Raw genomic sequence first — 24,127 nt, forward strand, 5'->3', positions numbered from 1 at the left:
GGAATAAGTTAATAGGATGAGTGGATACAGCATTCACCCGATCCTAAGTTCCTAGATTCAATTCCCTTACCTGTGAATGGGTTGAAATTACAGTCAGGTTACGTGTTCTAGATACTCCATGTCGAGGAAAAGTTTAAGATTACTTACATTATTATCTACATTGACCTTTGAGAAAAAACGAATTATATTTAATTTTTTACTCAGGTTTAAAAGTCTTATTCAATTACATTAATCAACCTAAAATAAAAACATATAAACAATTTTGTATAAATGTCAATATATTTATATTAAACGTGTGTGTGTGTGTGTGTGTGTTTTTACCGTCCTTGCGTGGTGTGACTGCTGACAACACTTTTAATGAGTCAAATCTCACCGCACACAACTTACATTTAAAAAAATTATAAACAATAACACCCTCAAGTAAAGTCTTTCAACACTGTCTAACTACCATCACTTTTACAAACAAGTTACAGTTTCTATAAAAAAAAAATAAATAAAAAAAAGATAAAAGATAATACTGTATTATTTCCAGTCTACTGGTTTGTATGAGTTCTGAGCTTCACCAACTAAGGTATTTAAATAAGTGAAGTAAACACCCCAGTTTATTCACCTGAAATTAACCACCCTAATACCTGGGGCTAGTTTAGAGTTAGGTCAAGTTAGGTTGAGTTAAGTTACATTAACGATAGGGTAGTTAATCTTCCTATGAATTAACCTGGAGTATAATCTTCAAGTTGGGTGAGTTAAATTAGGTTGAGTTAGATTAAACTAGGCTAGGAAAAAGCCAAGGTGGTTAATATTCAGGTCAAAGGCAGGATAAGTTAAAGTTGAATTGAATTCAATCTTCAGGTTAGGTTAAGTTAAATTAGGCTGAGATTAGGTTAGGTTGACTAGGTTAAAATTAGGATAGTTAGTATTCCGAGTTAAGTTAGGTTGGTTAAAGGTACGCTACGTAAAAAAGTTAGGGTGATTAATCTTCAGGTTAAAAAGCTAGTGTATAAAAACAACAAATTTGGTATACTTATGTATAAACGTCCACCATTGACGTAATCTTTATCTTCAAAACACAACAACATTTATTCCTCTGATAATTTACAATAAAATTAAATATATTTTCTTCTTTACATACCTATTAGAAAAAAGACTTACAGGTGAAATGAACACTTACGGTCCGATAGATAAGTTTACACACACACACACACACACACACACACACACACACACACACACACACAAAAAGCAGCCGCCTTTAGTATTTACGAGAGAATAATATAATAATAAAAATAAACATTAAACGATAATCTTTGTATTTATGACAATGAAATGTCATCAAATATTTTTAATAAAAATATCTTCCAGCGTCAACTGTCTAGTCTAGTGAAGAATCTCTATCCTCTCAACTATCTCTTATTTTTCTCTCTTAATTTCTCTCTCTCTCTCTCTCTTTCTCTCAATATTTTTTTACAATTATCTCCTTCGTCTTTCTCAATTACTTTTTTATTCTCTCCTCATATATTTATCTCTATATCACTTTCTCTCAATTAGTTTTTCTACTCTTCTTGAACTCTCTATCTCTCTCTCTCAATAATTTTATTTCTTCTCTCCCTCAACTATTTATTTGTATCTCTCTCAATTATCTTTTTTACTCTCAACTAACTCACTTCCTCTCCCTTAACTATTTTTATCTCTCTATTTTTTGGGGGTTACTCTCCCTCAATCTATCTCCTCATTTAGTTGCTTTGAGAGATTGAGCCTACAAAAAAAAATACGTCTTGCTTAGTAGAACATAATATTTATCTCGTAGTCACCTTGTCCTTCCCTCCCTGCTGGTAATATACACACGGTACAGTCATATGTATTGGGAAATTATTAACAGGCGAAAGTATCTGGAAAATTCTTAATTGTGGAAAAAAATAAGTTGCAAAGAAAAGATAAAGGGATGTGAATATTTAGGATGAAAAATATTTATTATTATTATTATTATCATTAGTATTATATTATTATCATATTATTATTACTAGCTATTATCAATATTACTGGTATTATCTTTCTTACTAAGATTATCCAAGTGATATTATTATTATTATTATTATTATTATCGTATCATCATCGTTATTTTTATATTATAACTCTTCTTCCTATTACTTTTCTCTTATTATCTTTGTCAGTCTTATTATTATTTCCCCGAGAAGGAATTCCATGGCGTTTGGTCCTTGATTTGAAACTTGCCAGACTAACATTCACATTGTGATTGTGACATTTTGAAGAGTTTAATTGAGGTCCAAAGGTCATATGTGTGGGACTGAAAGAGTGAAGATGTGTTTTAGGTTAGTAGTAGTAGTATATAATAGTTATAGCGAGTGAACATAAGACATAAAGGTTAATAAGTACGAAAGTAAAACACGAGAGAACAGAACACCTATCCTAAAAAATAATTTGTTTACTGTATGTAAATGGTCCCCTCCCTACTCCCTCTCTCTCCCTCCCCCTCCTCCCTCCCCTCTCTCTAAACCCAATATACATTCCAGAGGCTAAACTTGTCCCCCTCTCTCTTCTCTTCCCTCTCCGTGGACAGAATATGGCAAATGGTTTGGACAGGGAGAAGAACAAGCGTCATCCAACACTGTACGTACTGCGCTAACCATGCCGTCACTCCCGCAAGACCAACCCTGGTACCAGTTTGAGATTGTGACTGTTATTTATTGTGTAAGCTCACGAGACTCAGCCGACTCATCATGCAGCACCAGCAGCGTCTGTGGCGACACCTGAAGGATGCCAGACAGAGGACGCTGCTGAAGGAGGAGAGGCGGAGGGAGAATAGTAGGAGGTGCAGTTGGAGTGTAGGAGGAGGTGTGAACGCCGAAGTTATGGTTACTGGCTGCTAATGCTACTGGCGGTGCTTCAAGTGGGGCGAACATAGCTGCTTCCAGTAAACAACAGTTGGTACTCCATATGTACTGGGTGTCTGGGACTACTGGGTGCACTAACTAGGTGGGTAAGGTAGATGCTGGGGTGGGTGGAGTAAGGTAGGTACTGGGGTGGGTGGGTAAGGTAGGTACTGGGGTGGGTGGGTAAGGTAGGTACTGGGGTGGGTGGGTAAGGTAGGTACTGGGGTGGGTGGGTAAGGTAGGTACTAGGGTGGGTGGGTAAGGTAGGTACTGAATTGGGTAAAATTAAGTACAGGGAAGGGAGGAAGGTTGGGAGAGGGATGAGCAGGAGGTTGAGGGTGGGGAGGGAGGAAAAAGTGGGTTGGGGAAAGTAAGGAGAGTGGGAGGAACGGATGGGAAGGGGAGGAAGGAGGGAGGAGGAAGAGGAGAAGGAGGAGGAGGAAGAGGAGGAGAAGAGGAGGAGGAGGAAGAAGGAGGGGAGGAGGAAGTAACAGTGTCCCTCTCACACTGGTCTACAACACACACACACACAATCACCGTCACTCTGAAACAATCCCACCCCCACACACACACACACACACAATCTGCCACTCACTCACTCACACACACACTCTCTTTCACCACCAGAAGTGCGACATGTGCAGGAACCACAGCGTGATGAGAGAAAGAGAGCGCACAAGAAACACCCTGTCCCTACACTAACTGCAACTGTGACCTGTGCGGCCTAACCAAGAAGCGCAGAGACATCATGAGACTCCAGCAGAGAGTTCGGAGGTAAGCCAACCCACTCAGAGTCATATTCTCCACTCATGAGGTCAGATTCCCACATAGCAGCATACTGTACAATATCGCTATGTGCATTAACGAGATTTAACAATGATCCACCACACACACACACACACACACAACTACGGCAAGAAGTACAACACATATTGCAAGGTATTACAGAGTAGATAATATACTCCCGAGGATGCCTGAATAATACTCGGGAGGTGCCATATAAGACACCTGACAGCAGTATAATTAAACACTCTCTCTACTTTAACACCGATAAACATAGATTACCACAAGACGAAAGAAAAAAAAAAGACGCATGTTTATCTCTGACAACATAACACTAATATAAACATAATACTAACACACCTTGACATAACACAACACTAACACAATACAATATAACACCAACACAACATATCACAACACTAACACATACATAACACAACACAAACATAACACAACACTAACACAATACAATATAACACTAACACAACATATCACAACACTAACACATACACATACGATGTTATTTACTTAGTTACGATGTTATTTACTTTTACGATGTTATTTACTTAGATACGATGTTATTTACTTAGACTTTAGCAAAGCATTTGACAGAGTACCGCATCAGAGGCTTCTGAGAAAAATTAAGGCTCATGGTATCGAGGGGGAAGTTTTAAATTGGATAAAATTGTGGCTCACCGATAGAACGCAGAGGGTCAGCGTAGATGGTGTTAAATCTGAGTGGGGCTGTGTAACCAGTGGGGTTCCCCAGGGGTCAGTACTAGAGCCCTCTTGTTCATAATCTACATAAACGATCTAGATATTGGGATCAGCAGTGACATAAGCAAGTTTGCAGATGACACCAAAATAGGGCAGCAAATTAATTCAGGGCAGGATGCAAATACATTGGGAGGATCTAAATAAACTGCTGGGGTGGTCTGAAAATGGCAAATGAAATTCAACACCAGCAAGTGCAGCGTACTTAATAATGGAAGAACAAATACTTATAATGTATACAGCCTAAACAACATCAACCTAGAAAGTCGACTTGTGAAAGAGACCTAGGGTACTTGTAAGCCTGGACCTACGGCCTAGAAAACAGTGCGTTAATGTTCGAAATAAGGCAAACAGAGTATTGGGTTTTATATCTAGAAGTTAAAGTAACATGAGTGCAGAGGTCTTATTGCACAACTATATCTTGCGCTAGTCAGGCCGCACCTCGATTATACGGTTCAGTTCTGGTGCCCTATTATAGAATGGATATAAATTCACTAAGTCGGTGCAGCGAAGAATGACAAATGATTCCGGGACTTAAAGAAACCTTCCATATCAGGATAGGTTAAAGAAACTTAACTTGCATTCCCTAGAAGACGAAGAGTGCGGGGAGATATGATAGAAGTTTTAAATTAGATTGAAAGGAATCAATAAAGGGGATATAGATAAAGTTCTTATAATATCCGAGCAGGATAGGACTCGGAGCAACGGATTCAAGTTGGATAAGTTTAGGTTTAGGAGGGAGATAAATTGGTGGACAAGTGGAACAAGCAACAACTTTGTATTAAGTGCGGGAACTCTGAAAGAATTTCAAGGAGGCTTGATAGATTCATGGATGATGAGAGTGGTAGTAACTCTCGACAGGAGCTACCATGCACGGCCAACCGGCCTACTGCAAACTCCTTATTTTCTTATGTTCTTATGTTCTTATAACACAACACAAACATAACACAACATTAACACAATACAATATAACACTAACACAACATATCACAACACTAACACATACATAACACAACCCCAAACATAACACTGCACTAACACATACATAACACAACACAAACATAACTCCCATTTGGACACATAAATAACACAACACTAACATAAATAAAACACTATTACATACATAGCACTAACACAACACTAACCAGTCTTGGCGTCACCCTCAAACCAACTGTGTTAAGGTCGTCACTGAGATCATTGTTGTTATTATGTTTTCTATGCTCAACTTCACGCTTTTTATTAACCACGTATACTAAGACCATTTACACTAGCAAACTCTCTGATAAAAAAATGCAGGAAAGTTGAGATTTTTTTCTTCACATTTTCAAGTGTAGTATTGATATATGTTGTTTTAGATGACTGGGTGTGTCTGGGGCGCCTCGGGTCTTGATAAATATATGTTTATTTATTTATTTTTTAATTTGCTAGAATTATCAAGGGTTAGTAAAGCATTAGTTTGTTGGTATTTTATTTTTTCAACATACAAGCAGTCACATGAAGATTAGCCCCCCGCAGTTTATTTCACCTCATGATTAAAAAAAATGTCCTTGCATTAACCTAACCTAACATACTCTAATTATCAGGTGATCCCAATAAATTTAGCAATAATTAGAATAATCTTCGAGGATGGATTATCATAACCTAGGTAGATTTAAACTAACCTTATTTAAAGTAGAGTTACATAGTGTCAATTTACCCAAAGCCAGAAACATAATATTACCTTAAACTAAGTAGAATTGAGATACAGGTATAAGCCTCAAGTCATCTCAAGGCACAGAACTGCTTGTATCTGACTGTGGTAGTGTCTGGCTGTGCTATCCAGTTTAATTAAATATACCTTGAGCGTTGACTTTCATTATCTACCTGAAGATAATGATAATTGGTAATCCTCAGGTGAATCAACTGCATACGTGGTGAACTGGTGACGAAATTCAACAGTCGAGAGCAAATACGTAATAAGTATTAGTTAAGTAGATAAATAAAAAAAATCAATTTATGGATGTTTGAAGTAAGATGAATAAAACGTAAATTGTTAAATGAGGTGAACAAGTTAATAAATAGATAAAGAATAAATTGAAGTAGATAAGTTTATAAGTTAAAATAGATAAAAAAATAAATAACTGAAGTACTGTATATAACTAAAGTAGGTGAGTTATAAGTAGATAAATTAAAGTAGAAAATATATAAATATATAATAAAATAAAAATGAATAAAGTAACAGAAAAAAATAAAATAAAATTTCCGATAACTTGTACGCAAATTAAATAAAAAAAAATTATAATGAATGCAAAAGTATCACCGCGCTTCAACGCCTATAGCCTAGTACACAGTCATACACTAGGCATCAAAACAATTCAAATCAAATATTCGCTATTTTCTGAGTTAACTATAATGACCTTTTGATAATATTTCACCCAGACAGACAGTATATAATAAGTTTATATATAGCAGTTACCAAGAGAATTTAAATTTACTGTAATCAATAAAATTTTAGTAATAATTTCAGAGTATTTCGACGATCAGAATAAACCATATAGTTCACTAATTCTATACATTTCTATACCCAAACATTAGCCTTTATTTATACGCAATGTGGGTTATTATACATCTCGTTGACAAGAAGATAACGTTATCTAAGATAACCTGTTATTTTTGAGCAACATATCTCCACACTACACCAAGAACTTTATCGTTGTGACATACTTATTTCAGGGCGCGCTATTGACTGAGTAAAAGAGAGTGATTTTCTTGCTTTTGTGATTTTTCGTTCTACACAGCGCAAAAAATATTTAGTATTCTGGATAACGTGGGGTGTTTTTGCTTGTCGGTCGGGGTGTGTGTGTGTGTGAGATACACACACACACACACTCTGCCATTACTCAAAAGATCCTTGACCCACGGAAAAAAAATACAAAATAGCGACACAGCTGAATGACCTATGTATTTATCTATATCTGCCTCCCTTCTCTAGATACTATTACAAAAGTCCCAGAAGTATAAACAAGAGATTAGACATATATAAATATAAACAAGAGGACTGTTCTTACTACAGAGTAAAGGGGGTTGTAGCTCTGGAGTTATTGTGTGGTGTTAAGCAGCCGTTACTCTGGATAGGAATTTAACGAGCTATTTCCACACTCGTGAAATACTGATGAATATTGATGATAAAACGTATACAAGTATCTTTATCAGTATTATTAATAAAATTTTTACAAGTATTAGTATAAAACATCTTATAAAATGGTTATAAGTATAAGCAGTCAAACATCATGCAATATATATTTATAAGTACTGCATAAGTAATTGCCACGGGTAGACCTGAGTTATGGTAGACAACAACATGGCGGCCAGTTATTTGTTGACGTCCTCACACCGAGATGTTATATTCGTTAGCTACGAACTGTTTACTACCTGAGTGTGTTGATCTTCGAGATGACTGAACAAGTAGTGAGAATTTCAAGATGTCGTATGTATGATAATAACAAAAGAGGTATCAGTCGTATATAATAACAGAGGCGTCAGTCGTATACAATAAAAGGCATTCGTTTATGTAGTAATATATTGTTATAATACCACTAAGTCTGTTTAGATACACAGGCATGACAATTTTATCCAAATATAGATGAATGATATATTAAGTACATGTAGCGAGGGTCCTTGTTGAGTGGAAAACATACGCTTAACTGATACTAATGAGTCTCGCTTGATTGATTTTAACGATACAAACACTTGGCTGAAGCCTGCTTGGTTGTTCTCTACCTGTTGACTCCTCATGTTGTGGGCTGCTTTGTGACTCCTCGCTGACACCTTCCGTAGTGTTCTTACGAGGACTTCTTGGCCTTAAGATTAACCTTAACAAATTTTATGATGAAGGTGTCATGTTCCCTGAAGGTGAACACGACCAAGAATGAATACACTGACACACTCTTCCCGCCCGTCACTAATTCACCTACCACATCAATATCTCTTAGCCCCTCTAATTCACACAAGCCGCCACCATCACGTGTATACAACAGTAACGTAAAGTTTATAAACTCAAGACGAGAAAACTGCTTTAAATCTTTCCTTTTACACGAGTCAATACATACAGGTCGTGTTATAATGTATCACTACGTTTCAGTAACTAGAGTTTTTAATCGTGTATTAAAGTTAGTACACATCGGTACCGTTAAAATGCATCACCATGTTTCATTAACAACGGCCTGCTTTAATCGTGCATTATTCTAGGTTAGTATATAGGGTTCGGGATATTATGTTGTCTAGCACTCAGGATGGATGGATAGAAACTCTAGATGGAGGTTTTCTTATATAGAATATATTGTATACAAGACAGTCTGGTGCTGGAGATGCCGTGTGGTGAGGAGCTTGCTCAAGAGACACGTTCAGTGAGTAGCGTGCTTGAAGAGGTATCTGTGCAGGAGCTTCGTTAGAGGCGTTGTTGCGTGTTGCTGTCCTCCAGGTTGAATGAGTGCTGGACAGCGAGGAGCTTGCTTGGAGGAGGTGTTGCGTGTTCAGGAACGTAGGCCAGAATGAATCTCATTGGAGAGAATTCGAGCTTATATACACAGCAGCCGGGTTTAAGGAAGTAAACCCGTGGGAACTCGCCGGTTTCTTGACTCCGTTGCTAGGGTAGACGTAGCAGGTGGTGACGCCCCCCGTGTTGCTAGGATACGGTAGCAGCCCTGTGACCACCCCCCCCCTCCCCTGGGCCCGCTCGTTTGGTTGCTAGGATACTGTCGCATTGGAATGCGGATGTAGTTTGTAGGGGAGAGATCCACTACAATACTCCCCTTCCCCTGGGGCGCTGCAGGAGACTTGTTGTCGGCAGGGTTGTATCTCACATGTGAGACATAACGGGCAGGGGTATGGACGACTCTCCCGCTACGGGTGACGACTCCGTCTGGAGGCACGTGATCTGTGGGAGAAGCAGGGTTGTGGATAGAAGGTTGTACTAGCGAGGAATATGGTGCTTCTCTCGCTGACCTGCAGGGGTGCCGGGTGGGGTATCTGGGTCATTTGGGCCGGCTGTGGGGTTGTCAGGAGCAGTAGGTACCTAAGGATAAAAAGAGGGTATGCAGAAATGTTGTGGGCGAGGTGGTGCTCTAAGTGGCAATGGTAGGTAGACTGGCGGAGGAGATGCGGGATGAATGTGTTCAGGGCGGTGGGAACGCTGGCGTGGGGCAGTAGCCTTGAATGCAGAAACCGCCTGACGTCGTGTTTGTAGTAGGTCGTGACGGGCAGCAGGAGTGAAGTGGTCAAGGTCAGAAGTAAGGCGTGTGATGTGCTGCTTGATAGTGGCGGAGGTTATGGCGCCTACCAATCTCCGTCGATGTTGCTTCGCTGTGTAGTTGCAGGGAGCCTCACAGCGTCTAGCTTTAGCGCCAAAACGTTGATGGTACCAACAGAAGGTAGGTACATTGTGCTGGGGGCTGGCGGCGGGGTCTGGGGCAGGACGGGGGTGTTGGGGTTGGTAGGACACAGTGTGTGGGGCAGGAACAGGAGAAGAAGCAGGCATGGAGGAGCAGAGCAGTTCAATGGTATCCATCCTGCGGTTCAAAGTTTGCAACAGGCCCCTGATGTCTTGCTTGTCTGGTGGAATGCTACTTCTCTGAGGAGCGTTGATCAGGTTGACGAAACCGGGGCTAAGTGGAGGTGTAACCACTGAGTGGTTTGCGGCAGTGTATTCGTTATGGTTGAAAGTCGGTAGAGAGATCCGTCCGTCCTCCATCCTGTGTCAGTGCGTTTTTCCGGGGGTCACCATTTGTAGGGTTCGGGATATTATGTTGTCTAGCACTCAGGATGGATGGATAGAAACTCTAGATGGAGGTTTTCTTATATAGAATATATTGTATACAAGACAGTCTGGTGCTGGAGATGCCGTGTGGTGAGGAGCTTGCTCAAGAGACACGTTCAGTGAGTAGCGTGCTTGAAGAGGTATCTGTGCAGGAGCTTCGTTAGAGATGTTGCGTGTTGCTGTCCTCCAGGTTGAATGAGTGCTGGACAGCGAGGAGCTTGTTTGGAGGAGGTGTTGCGTGTCAGGAACGTAGGCCAGAATGAATCTCAATGGAGAGACTGCGAGCTTATATACACAGCAGCCGGAAGTAAACCCGTGGGAACTCGCCGGTTTCTTGGCTCCGTTGCTAGGGAAGACGTAGCAGGTGGCGATCCCCTATTTGCCGTGTTGCTGGGATACGGTAGCAGCTGATGCCTCCCCTGGGCCGCTCGTTTGGTTGCTAGGATACTGTCGCATTGGAATGCGGATGTAGTTTGTAGGGGAGCGATCCACTACAAGTACATTGTTAAAGCCCTCTCTACCCCAGTGGACAACAGTGATACACCTAAATCCTTGACGTGGTCACTTACTTTAATTCTAATAAAAACTCAGCCACTAGCCCCGGCACCTAACACTCTAGCAATAACGAGCTACTTAAAACACTCATGATTATTACTTAACTCAGGCTCACACAAACACGCATTAAAACATATGAAACATATTTAGAGAACAGAGAGACACTAGTAAAATTCAAAGTCTATAATTGGGGGGTGATATTTTTTGTATCTTTGATGTTAGCGAATAAATTAGTGACTCCACAACACATACACACAACTCTGTATGCCGTACACATCTTGATCTGCCCGGTGTTCAGTCTAGTCGTTTTTCGAAGCACAACGCGTATAGGGAGACGTGGACAGCTGATCAAGTAAGATATTCCACGTCAACACTGCGCAGTAAAATGTTGTTTTGTTTTGTGTGGGGACATGTCTTGGACACCATTATAACTGTGATTATTTTCTTCGCTGTTTTATTGGCATCTATGTTATATGTATATCCCGATGTTTACTGCCTTTATTATTATTAGTGTCTTATTGTTATTATTATTATTATTATTATTATTATTATTATTATTATTTTGGACATCCTCATCATTATTATTATTATTATTATTATTATTATTATTATTATTATTATTATTGTTATTATTATTATTATTATCTCCGACCAACTTACTGTACAACATCTTCATTACTGTGTAACTAGGAGGTGTTGAGTGAGTGAGTGAGAGAACAAGTACACAGTCTATTACCAGTCGATTAATTGACACTTGGTGTTATTCATGTGTATTTGATGATGGTGTGTGTGTGTGTATAACCTGGGCCGGATTTCAGGAGTGGGCAAAGTGGGCAGCTGCCCAGGGGCCTCCACAATCTGGGGGCCTCCACATATTACATCTGACCTTAGACTTAAAGAAGCCTATACATGCATTCTTGGACAGAACCATTATATGAGTAGAGGTTTATCTGATTAATAATGCAAAGAATCATCTCTCTGTAATAACTAATAATATATTCTTTTCTGTGAAGCCTCTTGAAAATTTTTGACATGTGTGGTAGTAGCTATATCAGGGCTGGTCGACTTGAAACCACATGAATGACTCCAGTCATGTCTCACTTTTGTGTGTGTGTGTTGGGAATTTGTACACTATCAATAAATATACAGTTAATTAAAAATTTATCAATGTTCTAATTTTCTCAATATAACTGCATATGGCTTCAAAATTCTCCAAAAAAGTGTTCAAATTTCAAATTTTTCCCGGGGGGCTTACAGCGCCCCCCGGAACTCCCAGATGTTTCGGCTCGCTTCACTTGCCACCCCACCCTCTTGGGTAGTTATAATGAGGGGGCCTCCACAAAGAGGCTGCCCATGGGCCTCCACAGGTCTAAATCCGGCACTGTGTATGACTCGTGAAAGGCAGAGTGTATCGCTTCACGGAGTAGCAAGCAAATGTCAACTGCTAATGAACTTTGACACACCTAACACCTTGTCCTGCTGTACCACAACACGTCACACTTCGCCCCTATGACGTCACTAACCACGGTATATTGCCCTCAGGTCGCAGGTGACGAGCCAACAGCGTAACGAAGCCTATGACTACGTGAGGAGGACCACAGCGGAGTTGGAGTTAGCTCAGCTGTCTGTGGACAGCAACCAGACCAGCCGCGTCACCCCTCCCACAGTCACCACTATCACGACCGCCACCACCACCACCACCACCCCCCCTGCCGCCGCCGCCACGCCCGTGGTCAACCTCCCGCCCGCCACCACCGCCACTATCACCGCCCCTTACACCTGCACGAGTAACATCATCTCTACTTCTTCCTCTTCTTCTTCCTCCTCCTCCTCGTCTTCCTCTTCCTCCTCCACCAGAAACATCATGCCCACACCTCCCGACTTCACTTCCCCAATGATCTCCAACATGGCCGTCCCCAGGAATGCTCTGACGCCCTCGAAGGATCCTCCACCGCTGGTTAGTACACCGTGTTTGTTTACATTCTATCTATAGGATTTATAGTCGGATCACATGAAGATTAGACACCCCAGATTATTTCACCACATAGGTTAACTCTCCTAACACTAATTTAACAGTAACCTAACTTAACATAAAGTAACCGAACCTGACCTGACCTAACTTAACCTGAGCTAACGTAACCATACCTAACCTAACCTGACCTAACCTAATATAACCTAACCTACCCTAACCTCGTTCTATTGTACGAGTCTTTACCATAGGGCTCTAGTATTTGACGTCAATATCAGAAGGCGAAGGTATTTTTTTTAATTTATCACACCAGCAATGTGTTTTGTTTTAACTCGATCAATTATTGACTTACTGACTCGCCCACAGACAGAAAAAACTTGTTCACTTACTCACTGTCAAAGAACAGTTATCCCTCAGTCACTTATTTATTGATGAAGGAAAATTTATCATAACGGTGTGTGTGTGTGTGTGTGTGTGTGTGTGGTGGGGGTGAACCTCTTACCAACATAATGGATCACCTGTAGATTAGACACCCTAGCTTATTTCACTAGAATAAAATTAACCACGAAGAGCGATTAACTGGGGGAGTTGGGTTGAGTTATTTGGTTGGGAGTCAGTAAGCATTAAATTGGATAAGTTAAGTTAGGGTTAGATTAAATTAGATTAAATTTAATTTTCATAGCCTCAATTTTTATACAATGATAACTTTCCTGAAATTACTACCATCAGGGATGTTCTTAGAAAGATAAATAAACTAAAAGACAAAATCCCAGGGCCGGATGAAATTTTCCCTCGAGTCTTGAAAGAGTGTAGGGAACAGATTAGCGGACCCCTCGTAAACTTATTTACAAAATCATTAGACACCGGAGTTGTGCCAAACTTGTGGAAACAGGCAAATGTAGTACCCATATTCAAAAAGGGAGACAGAGCATCAGCGTCAAATTACCGGCCGATCAGTTTGACGTCAGTAGTGGGAAAATTTCTTGAATCAATTATAGCAGATAACATCCGATCGCATTTAGAGAAAAGCAAATTAATCTACGACTCTCAACATGGGTTTACAAAGGGAAAATCTTGTCTAACAAATCTGCTGACATTTTTTAGGAAAGTCTTCAAGGTAGTAGATAATGACGAAAATTACGATGTTATATACTTAGACTTTAGCAAAGCATTTGACAGAGTACCACATCAGAGGCTTCTGAGAAAAATTAAGGCTCATGGTATCGAGGGGAAAGTTTTAAATTGGATAAAATCATGGCTCACCGATAGAACGCAGAGGGTCAGCGTAGATGGTGTTAAATCTGAGTGGGGTCGTGTAACCAGTGGGGTTCCCCAGGGGTCAGTACTAGGCCCACTCTTGTTCATAATCTACATAAACGATCTAGATACTGGGATCCAACAGTGACATATTCAAGTTGCGGATGACACCAAATAGGGCGCTTAGGTCTAAAGTTCTGGGGCAGGATGCAAATGGCCCGGGAGGATCTAAATAAACTGCAGGGGTGTGGTCTGAAAAAAGCGCAAATGAAATTAACACCAGCAGCAAATTTGGCGAAATAACCCAATATTGAACAAACTGTCAATGTATACCCGGCGCCGCAACATCAACCTGAAAAGTCGACTTGTGAAAGAGACACCAAAGGTGCTATAAGCCGGACCTACGGCCTGAAAACAATTAGGTTAATGTTCGAAATAAAAACAAGCAAATTATTGGGTTTATATCCTAGAGTGAAATAAGAGTGCAGAGGTCTTATTGCAACTATATCTTGTGCTAGTCAGGCCGCACCTCGATTATGCGGTTCAGTTCTGGTGCCCTTATTATAGAATGGATATCAATTCACTAGAGTCGGTGCAGTGAAGAATGACGAAAATGATTCCGGGACTTAGAAACTTTCCATATCAGGATAGGTTAAAGAAACTAAACTTGCATTCCCTAGAAAGACGAAGAGTGCGGGGAGATATGATAGAAGTATTCAAGTGGGTGAAAGGAATCAATAAAGGTGATATAGATAAAGTTCTTATAATATCCGAGCAGGATAGGACTCGGAACAACGGATTCAAGTTGGAAAAGTTTAGATTTAGGAGGGAGATAGGAAGGAACTGGTTTACAAATAGGGTGGCGGACGAGTGGAACAAGCTTAGCAACCTTGTAGTAAGTGCTGGAACGCTGGAAAGTTTCAAAGGGAGGCTCGATAAATTCATGGATGATAGAGAGTGGTAGTAACTCTCGACAGGAGCTGCCATGCACAGGCCAACCGGCCTATTGCAGACTCCTTATTTTCTTATGTTCTTTCATTAATTTAAGCCAACATAACCTAACCTAACCTGACCTAATATAAACTAAGCCTTCGATACCGCACTAGACCGCATTCATTTCCCTAACTGTCAACATTAGGTTCCCATTCGTCACTTGGTGGACCGGGGCGAGGGACCTCTATCTAGGTCACTCACTGCTCCCCCTAAAATTCCGTATAAACGTCCAATAAATTAATCTTCACGTGCCTGTGTTGAGTAACGCTTTGTTAGCTGGTGTGTGTGTGTGTGTGTGTGTGTGTGTGTGTGTGTGTGTGTGTGTGTGTGTGTGTGTGTGTGTGTGTGTGTGTGTGTGTGTGTGTGTGTGTGTGTGTGTGTGTGTGTGTGTGTGTGTGTATGTATGTATGTGTGTGTGTGTGTGTGTGTTTATCTTCACACAATATATGCACAGTATATTGTTACTATAATATGGATGACCACCCGATTTAGCTTATAACGCAACGGATGTTTTTACCAAATGGGAATAAAAAAAATTTTTACAGTGCTATAACAATAGAAGTAAGTTCATAAAAGGTAAAAATTACAGTTTCCTTTCCGACGCCGTTTACTATCTTATCCAAACTATTCTTAAGATAGCAATGATGATATTCATTTGTAGTTTAAATTGTAGTTTTCTATATGTACAGACCAGTTAGGCATAAATATACAGATATGTTTTCGCTATTTTGCAATTCTCCCTAAAAATATTGAGTTTTTATGTGTGTGTGTGTGTGTGTTAATTTGTATTTTATGTGGGTGAGTCATAGGGATTGTAAGTTCGTATAAACGGGCACAAAACTTGCAAGCACACACACACACACACACACACACACACACACACACACACACACACACACACACACACACACACACACACACACACACACACACACCAAGGTCAGTCAGTATATACGGTATTTTCTGTTACGTCTCATCTTGTTTTATCTTGTATTTTGTCTCTTCATAATCGTGTTTTAATATACAGTACAACAGTGTTTACGTCCACAAAGACACGAGAGAGATCAAATGATAAACAAACACAAAGCAAAACAAGACGAGAATAATACTTAGAGAATAGTAAAAGGAAGAACAATAATGCAAATAAACGCTAGAATGCTATAAACGAGGAAACAGAAAAGCCGACAAAAATTATAGAAAATATGTTAGTGCGTGCGCAGTGTTGCCACCTGAGGATCTACATATACGAGCCAGTGTATAGTGTTGTCAACTTGGTCTTCCCCGCATTCTGGAAGGTGTGGGAACTATAGTACTGTACCTACATTTATGATAACAGTTGTGAAAGTCTTATCTCTGCTCTGATAACACACCTGAGGCTACTAAGATCTAACTTCTGCTCTGGTAACACAGCTGAGGCAACTAAACTCTCATCTCTATTCTGGTAACTGTGCAACACAACTGATGCTACTAAGGTTGAACACCGTTATGGTAACACAGCCAGCACAGCTGTAACATTAATGTTCAGTTTCATTCTTATACTGCACGTTTTTAAATCTGTATAGTCATTTTGTACTTTATTTAATTTTTCTTTTTCTCCTTTGACAGTTATCAGCTACACTAGTCAGCTCAATGCTGTCTCTCCTGAATGACTGATTGACTTGTTGACATTATTCTCATGTTTTCACTCTTTTGGTCAGACTGTGTCCCGCTTTACTCGATGCATTACCATGACGCAGACACATGTTATTAATAGATGACGTATTTCTCCTCTTGTTTTACCCCTACAGGAGCTGATGGAGAACAGTCCGCAGCGGCAGTGTGTTCCCAGACACATGATGGTCCCAGAACCCAGGATCCCAGGGCCCCTGGGCTCCGTCCTACACTGCGACACCGCCTCTGGCAGCCTCGAGATGGGTAACTTCCAATCCATGAGTAACAGCGTCGTCTGGAGGAACCTCAAGAGAGAAAGAGAGAGAGAGGAGATGGAAAGCAGAAACCCGAGACTGTTCAGAGAGACGGACCTCTTCAGGGACATTGACTTAATGCGAAACAATAACTCTTTCGGGAGAGAAGAAACGCTCAGAGGCGTCGACAACATGTGTTCTTACGATACTGTGAGCAGGATGGAGCTGGTCACGTGTCAGGACTCGCCACCCTTCAGGACACACGCACCAGGAATCGATTCGACACTGGCACTAACGGCGCCATCAAAAAAGACCCGCTTCAGCATCCCTAACGACGACCTCCATCTGCGCTACAGCCGGGAGCTCTGGGGCGGCAATCCGATGGAGACGAGCTTAAACCGGGTCACCGATGACCTCCAACAGGTAGGGTTCCGCAGGATGACCATCAACAACTCCCCGGAGATAAGGATGAGGTCACCACCTGCGTTGATACCCCTTCCTCAGAATCAACCTGTGAGACCCCAGCCACTCACTCCCTTCAGACCTCCCTCGAACTTCCCTCACAGCATGGAGTGGGAACACGTCAGCCTACCACTGCCATACTCGTACCTAGCCTGCTACAGCCTGCTGCAGACGCGGAGCTACAACAGCACCTTACCCACCTCCCCGTTTGGCCTAGGCAGAGTGGCTCCGTTCCTGCATCCGTCAGTGCCGTAGTGGGCCCGTCACTACCCGCGTGTCAGTGTAATTATCATGTTTCATAAATTGGACTCATTATTTAAGTTCTCTCCTATACTCTTTATGTCTACACCTCACAGATCTTCTCTAGTGTATGCCGTAAGTCTGTTGGTGTTGAGAAAGAGGACAAAGATATCGATAATCTCTAATACACAGCAGTAGTCTGTGAGTGCGGCGACGGAGTGTTTATGTCGAGGAACATAAACATGTCATTAGTGGCGGTAGTGTCGCTTCTTGTTCCTCGCAATGGTGTGAGCTAAAATAGACCGTCTTGAGTGTGTTATCGTGTTGTACGCTAACCTCACCAGTCACACACACACACTCACAATGTCCCCCTGCTGCTGGACTGAGCTGAAACTGTATTTGTGGACACATATGAAGATAATATATAATTGAAAATATTTTTCAACCTGATATACTCAAATCTGACTCTTAAAAATGTATTTCAGGGCATTGTGTGCTCAGAAATAGGTGTATCTACCAAGAAACACAGCTGAAACTCTAAATGGCTACATTATACGGTAAATACTAAATAAATAATGATGTTTTTTTTTTTAACGAATGGTCTTCATGGCAACAGATGACTCTAAGAATGTGCATTTTAAACAAACAGACCAGTACCTTTTGGCATAAATTTTAATGCAATATATGAACAAGACAGGTATTTCTTCGATCACAAACAAGCCTGAAGCTGTCTCTATGAATACAGTTCAGGTTAATATAAGATAAAATAAGTTTGTTTTCTTTCCCCGTTTTCCTGTTATTGAAATTATATATCCATTTATAATGAAGAAAAAAACGAATAAATGAAGAAATTGAAAAATGTAAAAACGAACAGATGATTCGATAGCCAGAAAAAATATAAACATGAATGGCACACTGTGTATTTTGATGAAGGTGAGGAGGAGGGCGCGCGCCACCTTCTTAATGAGAAATACTTAACGGTAGTTGATCACAGTTATTCGTTTTAACGCACTGAAGGTAAATCAGGTATTGGAGTAAGGAAAAATAACAGATGTGAACTTAAGAAAATAGCATTAAAATCGTCAGAGAAACGACAAGTATGTTTGCGTGTGATCGGACGAAGGATTACAGGATTAGGTATGGCGGTTACACGATAGAATCCAACCAAACCAACCAGAGTAATTTTACATCGTTAGAGTAATTAGGTGTGGTTAGGTTAGGCTGGTTTCGTTTATTGCCAGCCATTATCTAGTCCCGTAAAGTCTGAGTGAGGTGTGTTGGCAGTCGCTTACAGTGTTGTCAAACCGGAGCTTAAGGCGCCCAATTAGGCTATTTAAAATTTACTCGCCGTTTCCAAAAAATCGAACCTCGCATCGTCTACCACTGGAGTAAGACACATAAGAAAAGCAGCGACATTGGAGTCTATAATACAACACTTCAACAGTCTTATAACAATAAAATGACCGTGATTTACATTGTAACATTAACTTATCCTTGTGTTTAAATTCTGCTAGAAAAATCAGTGCCGGGTGCGGTGGGTCTACGATTCGCGCCCGGGAAACTCCATAGTTCACCCATCCGTAAATAGGTGCTTATATTTACGGTTTGGGGAGTGAAGGCCTCCTTGTGTAGGAAAAACATGTAACGATGGGTACAGTCGTGGCATCCCCGCTTGGCTGGGTTTTAGTGGATCAGTACCCTTGTTCAGTTCACATGTTCCGACGGTATACTTTATAGTCTTTTTTTTCGACTGATTTACTAGAACACATGACTCCCTCGAGGGCACCGAATGACCAAATTTAGTAGGCTTCCAGAACACATCTAATATTCTGATGTGTATCTCAGAATTATAATATGTGATTCCCAATTTACAATGTATCTGTCTAACCTGTTTATTACCAGTTTGTTGATTCCCCAACCACAAAATATATTATTGTGATTATAAACCAATGATTGCAGCTAGAGTGAACGTAATCTTCCATAACATATGAGTCTGTTAATACAGAGTCTACCCGGTATTGTTTGTGTAAAGCAACCGTTCATCTGTGTTTTTGTAGGGGATGACTGGTACGGTATTTCTAAAATGTGGGCTCTTTACTGCGTCGTCGTAAAGGTATTGGTCTTTTGGCAACACTGAATCTAACCTAAAAAAAAAAGAAAAAAAAAGCTTCTTGCCACACATGAGCATTTAACACTATTCTCTTAAATTCACTCCTTTCTGTAGTACCGGGATTGATATTCTCTGCATCAAAGCGAACGTGCAGGAAAATTCTGTAACAATTTCCGAGCAACAGAGGCGTCCTTCCTTCTCTTAAATCTGTATCATAATTTTTTTCTCTACTAAATATGAAAACAGCTGAGGTCTGCTGGTGATAAGGGCAAGTGTTGCGTAAGAGTAACAACACGGGAGGAACTACAAAAAATTCTATGGCTGTTTTAAGGGGTTATGTTTTAGGGCCTCATAGTTAGCGTGTGTGTGTGTGTAGACGATGACAGTGTCTATGAACCCAAAAATCAGTGCCGTGCCAACTTTGAATCCCTGAACTGGCGAATAAATGCTGCCTTACTCACCTAACCTGAGTAAGCTTAGTCGACCTAATTGATGTTTGTTGTGATGGAGTTAACTGTTGTGAAATCCAAGAAGGTTACACTCAAGACTACTGTGCAAACATTGAGTAAATCATAAAATGTACAATTACAAAGCCCGCGGTATATGGCAGCGTTATCAGCCCGCCCTATGTAGAGCTGTATACTGTCCCACAAGGGATGCTGTAACGGCAGAGTGGATACAGAGTACTGTACTGTATCCGCACTGCTCCGTGCTGGTTGTTAGGTCAACGAGGCCCAAATTTCACTTTTCACTGTTCCACAGTATTATAGAAGCAGCTCCGAACGTGTAGGAATGAAGCCTTCGTCCAGAACAGGCTTGAGGAAGTGACCAAAGTAAACTTTTGTTGGAAAAAGACCAAACTCAACGAGGGTTAAGGCAGATAAAATAAGGCAGCCTTTGAACCCATTATGAACATAAACAGGCGTGTCTTGGTTTGTTCTGTGATGAACATAGGAACGCTGGTACGGATCAGCGATAGGAATTGTATTGGATTTTTATTTCATTGTTAATTTTCATACTAATTCTATATATTTTTTTTTTTTTTACAAAACTTATGATGTAAAGATGCGGTCAAGAAGTCGCGTCTGTTCTTGAACACTGTTGTAAATATTTATACAGTATTTGTTTGAAGGTAAATCTGTGAAGGCTTACGAGTATTGATTTAAATAGTTGTAACTCACACTAGGCTGGCAGCCCAGGGTAGGCTCGTGCTCTGGTAATACTGCCGTGGCCGCTAATGTCCATGTGTTCTATGATGATTCGTCAGTGTTCAGCTTTTAACGTTAAACGTAACTACATATACATATAATACGTCATATTTTCAAGTCGTATTTTATCTATCACAAAATGTAGGTCTAGATATGAATTCACACACATCCATACGATGTTATTCATCGTCACTGAAGATGTAAGAATGCACAAAACTGGTTCACTTAGTATACAAGACAATAACATAAAACAGTTAAAAAAATCTATTAAGACTTTAACTAGAAACTGTTGCTAAGTGAACGCCTTTTGTTAAGAGTCTCGGTATTTTTTTTTTGTTACATTATTTGTACTTAGCTTAATCCACGTAATTAAGTGCATTCTTACATTTTTAATTGTCAAGAATGAACATAGTAAGAACCTTTGTGAATCAGGACTCAGCATTTACTGATATTTCATGTGTTTTAGCACAGCTGCCGCTTTGCCTAGCATCTTCAGGATTTTTTCCAGACTATAACAACGAACCGTTTTTAACCTTCATGTCTTCAGTAAAATATCTCGTTGCTAATATTTGTTGGTGGATGATGGTGAGTTCAATATGTACCTGAGGTGTAATATCAACAAGATATTGTTTTACGTGGGGAGGTCTAATGCGAATTAATTATACATTATATATGTGTGCAAACTGCAATTTTAAGCTGGTATTTAAACAGTAGGGAAAAACCTCGAAACTGGTCTTCCTTGTATCTCAATATTTTATTCGGAGGAAAAAAAGCGAGAAATCAATAATCGGTCATAACTGTGTTACGAAGGACGTACTGGTAAATAACGAAACCCATTAAAAAATTCCCTCATAGAAAACATCGGTCATTTAGTGTCAGGAAAGTCGGGTATTGGGATGATAAAGCAGCAAAATACAATAGGTAAATGATTCGGATAGTATGGCATTTGTGAGAATATTTACCCTAAAATAGACATAACACATAAGTCGTAGGCCGAAACTGCGTATATTGTAAAGTTTAAAATTGCTAGATATGGTTAGAATTCTACACTGGTGTTATGATGTTATGGAGTTTGTAAAGTACACTCGAGATTCAACATAAATGGTGTAATTTTCACTGGTTTTAGGAATGTTGTTCTCAAGCCAAATTTAGAGAAATGGGTTACGATCTACAAATACACAGTAACTTGTGTTCAACATTCACTTCATTGCTCCACTTTCCACCCACTCGTGAATACGTCCACATTTTTTAACAGTGATCATAATTTTTTTTTTTAAATACTCTGTTTGTACCAAACTAAATCCTAATAAAACCGAGCTGTCAGTGTACAAATTTACTCAAACCGTTTCATTGGCCTTGGAATTTAAGCGAGCTGTTGTAATGTCAGATGATTATGTGTAAATCTTGCAATTAAAATTTATACAAAAACGTGATAATAAACTCGCGGAATCATTAAAAATATAAGAAATACTGTACCAGTTTGATGCAAAAGTATATCGTTGCCACTATACAAGGTAACATTACTGAAGACAGCATTATCCTATAAAAACGTTTAACACATTAAAATCTGTTTTAACTTTGCTTTTCTACAGCGTCAGACAGCAAAGTAAGGAAGGAGTGGGAGGTAGAATATTAAACTCAAGGGACCAAAGAGTAAGCTTTTGATTCAGTGTTGCCATTAAGGGTGGTCACTAGACGCCTCGCCAAACGACACTAGAATTATAAATGTTTATCTACTTTAATTAAGCGATTGTGCCAGCATGGGCGTCATTTTCTATTTCATTGTCTATATAATAATCAAGCCATCAAAATTCCTCATATGTACACAAGAGCATTTTAACTGTGGCTTGCTTGTGCTTTCCTGTGACGTGAGGACTTGTTGAATGTTTAGGCCCATAAGTCGGAAATACAGAGACGTTTGACAGCATAACCTTTCAAATATTTCGGTAATTCGTACTGCATGTTAAGAATAAATCTAATAATTCAAATGATATTGACTTTAGATCGTCGACTGTCACAAGAATAACGCTTTACTGACCGTATTTATACAGTCACCGCCACGGATCTCTTGTTATTTGGATCCAATTTGCTTGAACATCACACACACACACCCCAGGCGGGAACTTGTTATCTCGTTTTGATTCTCTTTTATTATTATTATTATTATTATTATTATTATTATTATTATTATTATTATTATTATTAATCATTATTATTACTATTATAATTTTGTGTGTAGTCATGAATAAACTTGGTGAATATTTAATGCTGTATAATTCATATCCTCTGAATGTCTGTGCAAATAATCTATACTAGTATTTATAAATCTTTAGTTATTTTTTTTTATTTTTTTTTTACGGGAATTAACCCACCCGGGCACAGGTCAAACGACCCACAACGGCGCCTGGGGGGCGAAAAAAAAAGAACGGAAAGAAATTGTAAATATAGAAAAAATAAAAGGTTATACTGTATTAATCTACACCACGAAGATGCCGGAAAACCAGCTTTTTAAAGTGAGACAGATTGTAAGAGCATGGAAACACAGAAGAAGGCAGAGCATTCCACAGTTTGGCTGTGTGAGGAAAGAAGGAGGTACTATAACGGGTTATTCTCGTGTGACCAACATCCACAGAGAAACGGTGGGCACCGCGGGCAAGACGCGTGTTACGAACCCACGGCCTTGCCGGCGGTACACAGGATGCCAAATCCACCGAACATTGCCCGTTAAAGTACCTGTAAAAGAGAGAGAGAGTGAAGCAACATTGCGGCGAAGAGAAAGGGAAGAGAGATTGTCGACTAAAGGAGGAGAGTTAATAAGACAAAATGCCTTTGATTCCACCCTATATCTAATAGTTGGACAGAAGAAGAGCCACCCCAGATATGAGAGCAGTACTCCAAGTTAGGACGAATGAATCCCTTATATACTTGGAGCAACTGCTCAGGAGTGAAGTAGCTGCTGCATCTGTACAGCATTCCCAACTTTCGGGAGGCAGCTTTAGTTATACTAAGGATGTGTGATTTCCAGGACATATTGGAGGAAATGGTGAGGCCTAACATATTTATTTCAGAATTTGGGAGGACGATAGCATCCTGAAATGTAATTGGTGGGAGATCGTCTAATTTACAGAGTGTAATTGGTAAATATTGAGTTTTATTACTATTGAACTTAACCAAGTTTGTACCTCCCCAT

At 40.0% G+C, this 24,127-nt stretch overlaps 1 protein-coding gene across 1 annotated transcript; it reads left to right on the forward strand.

Moving 5' to 3' along the window:
* Positions 1–2,643: 2,643 nt before the first annotated feature.
* LOC121863568 lies at positions 2,644–23,203 on the forward strand. The gene is given in 5 exon segments (XM_042362274.1): positions 2,644–2,706; positions 3,516–3,575; positions 3,577–3,662; positions 12,337–12,751; positions 16,801–23,203. Coding segments are annotated over 5 exon segments (1,458 nt in total). The 3' UTR covers positions 17,635–23,203.
* The last annotated feature ends 924 nt before the right edge of the window (positions 23,204–24,127 follow it).

This window comes from Homarus americanus, unplaced genomic scaffold (genome assembly GCF_018991925.1).
Source record: "Homarus americanus isolate GMGI-L3 unplaced genomic scaffold, GMGI_Hamer_2.0 scaffold40248, whole genome shotgun sequence".
Classification (NCBI taxonomy): domain Eukaryota; kingdom Metazoa; phylum Arthropoda; class Malacostraca; order Decapoda; family Nephropidae; genus Homarus; species Homarus americanus.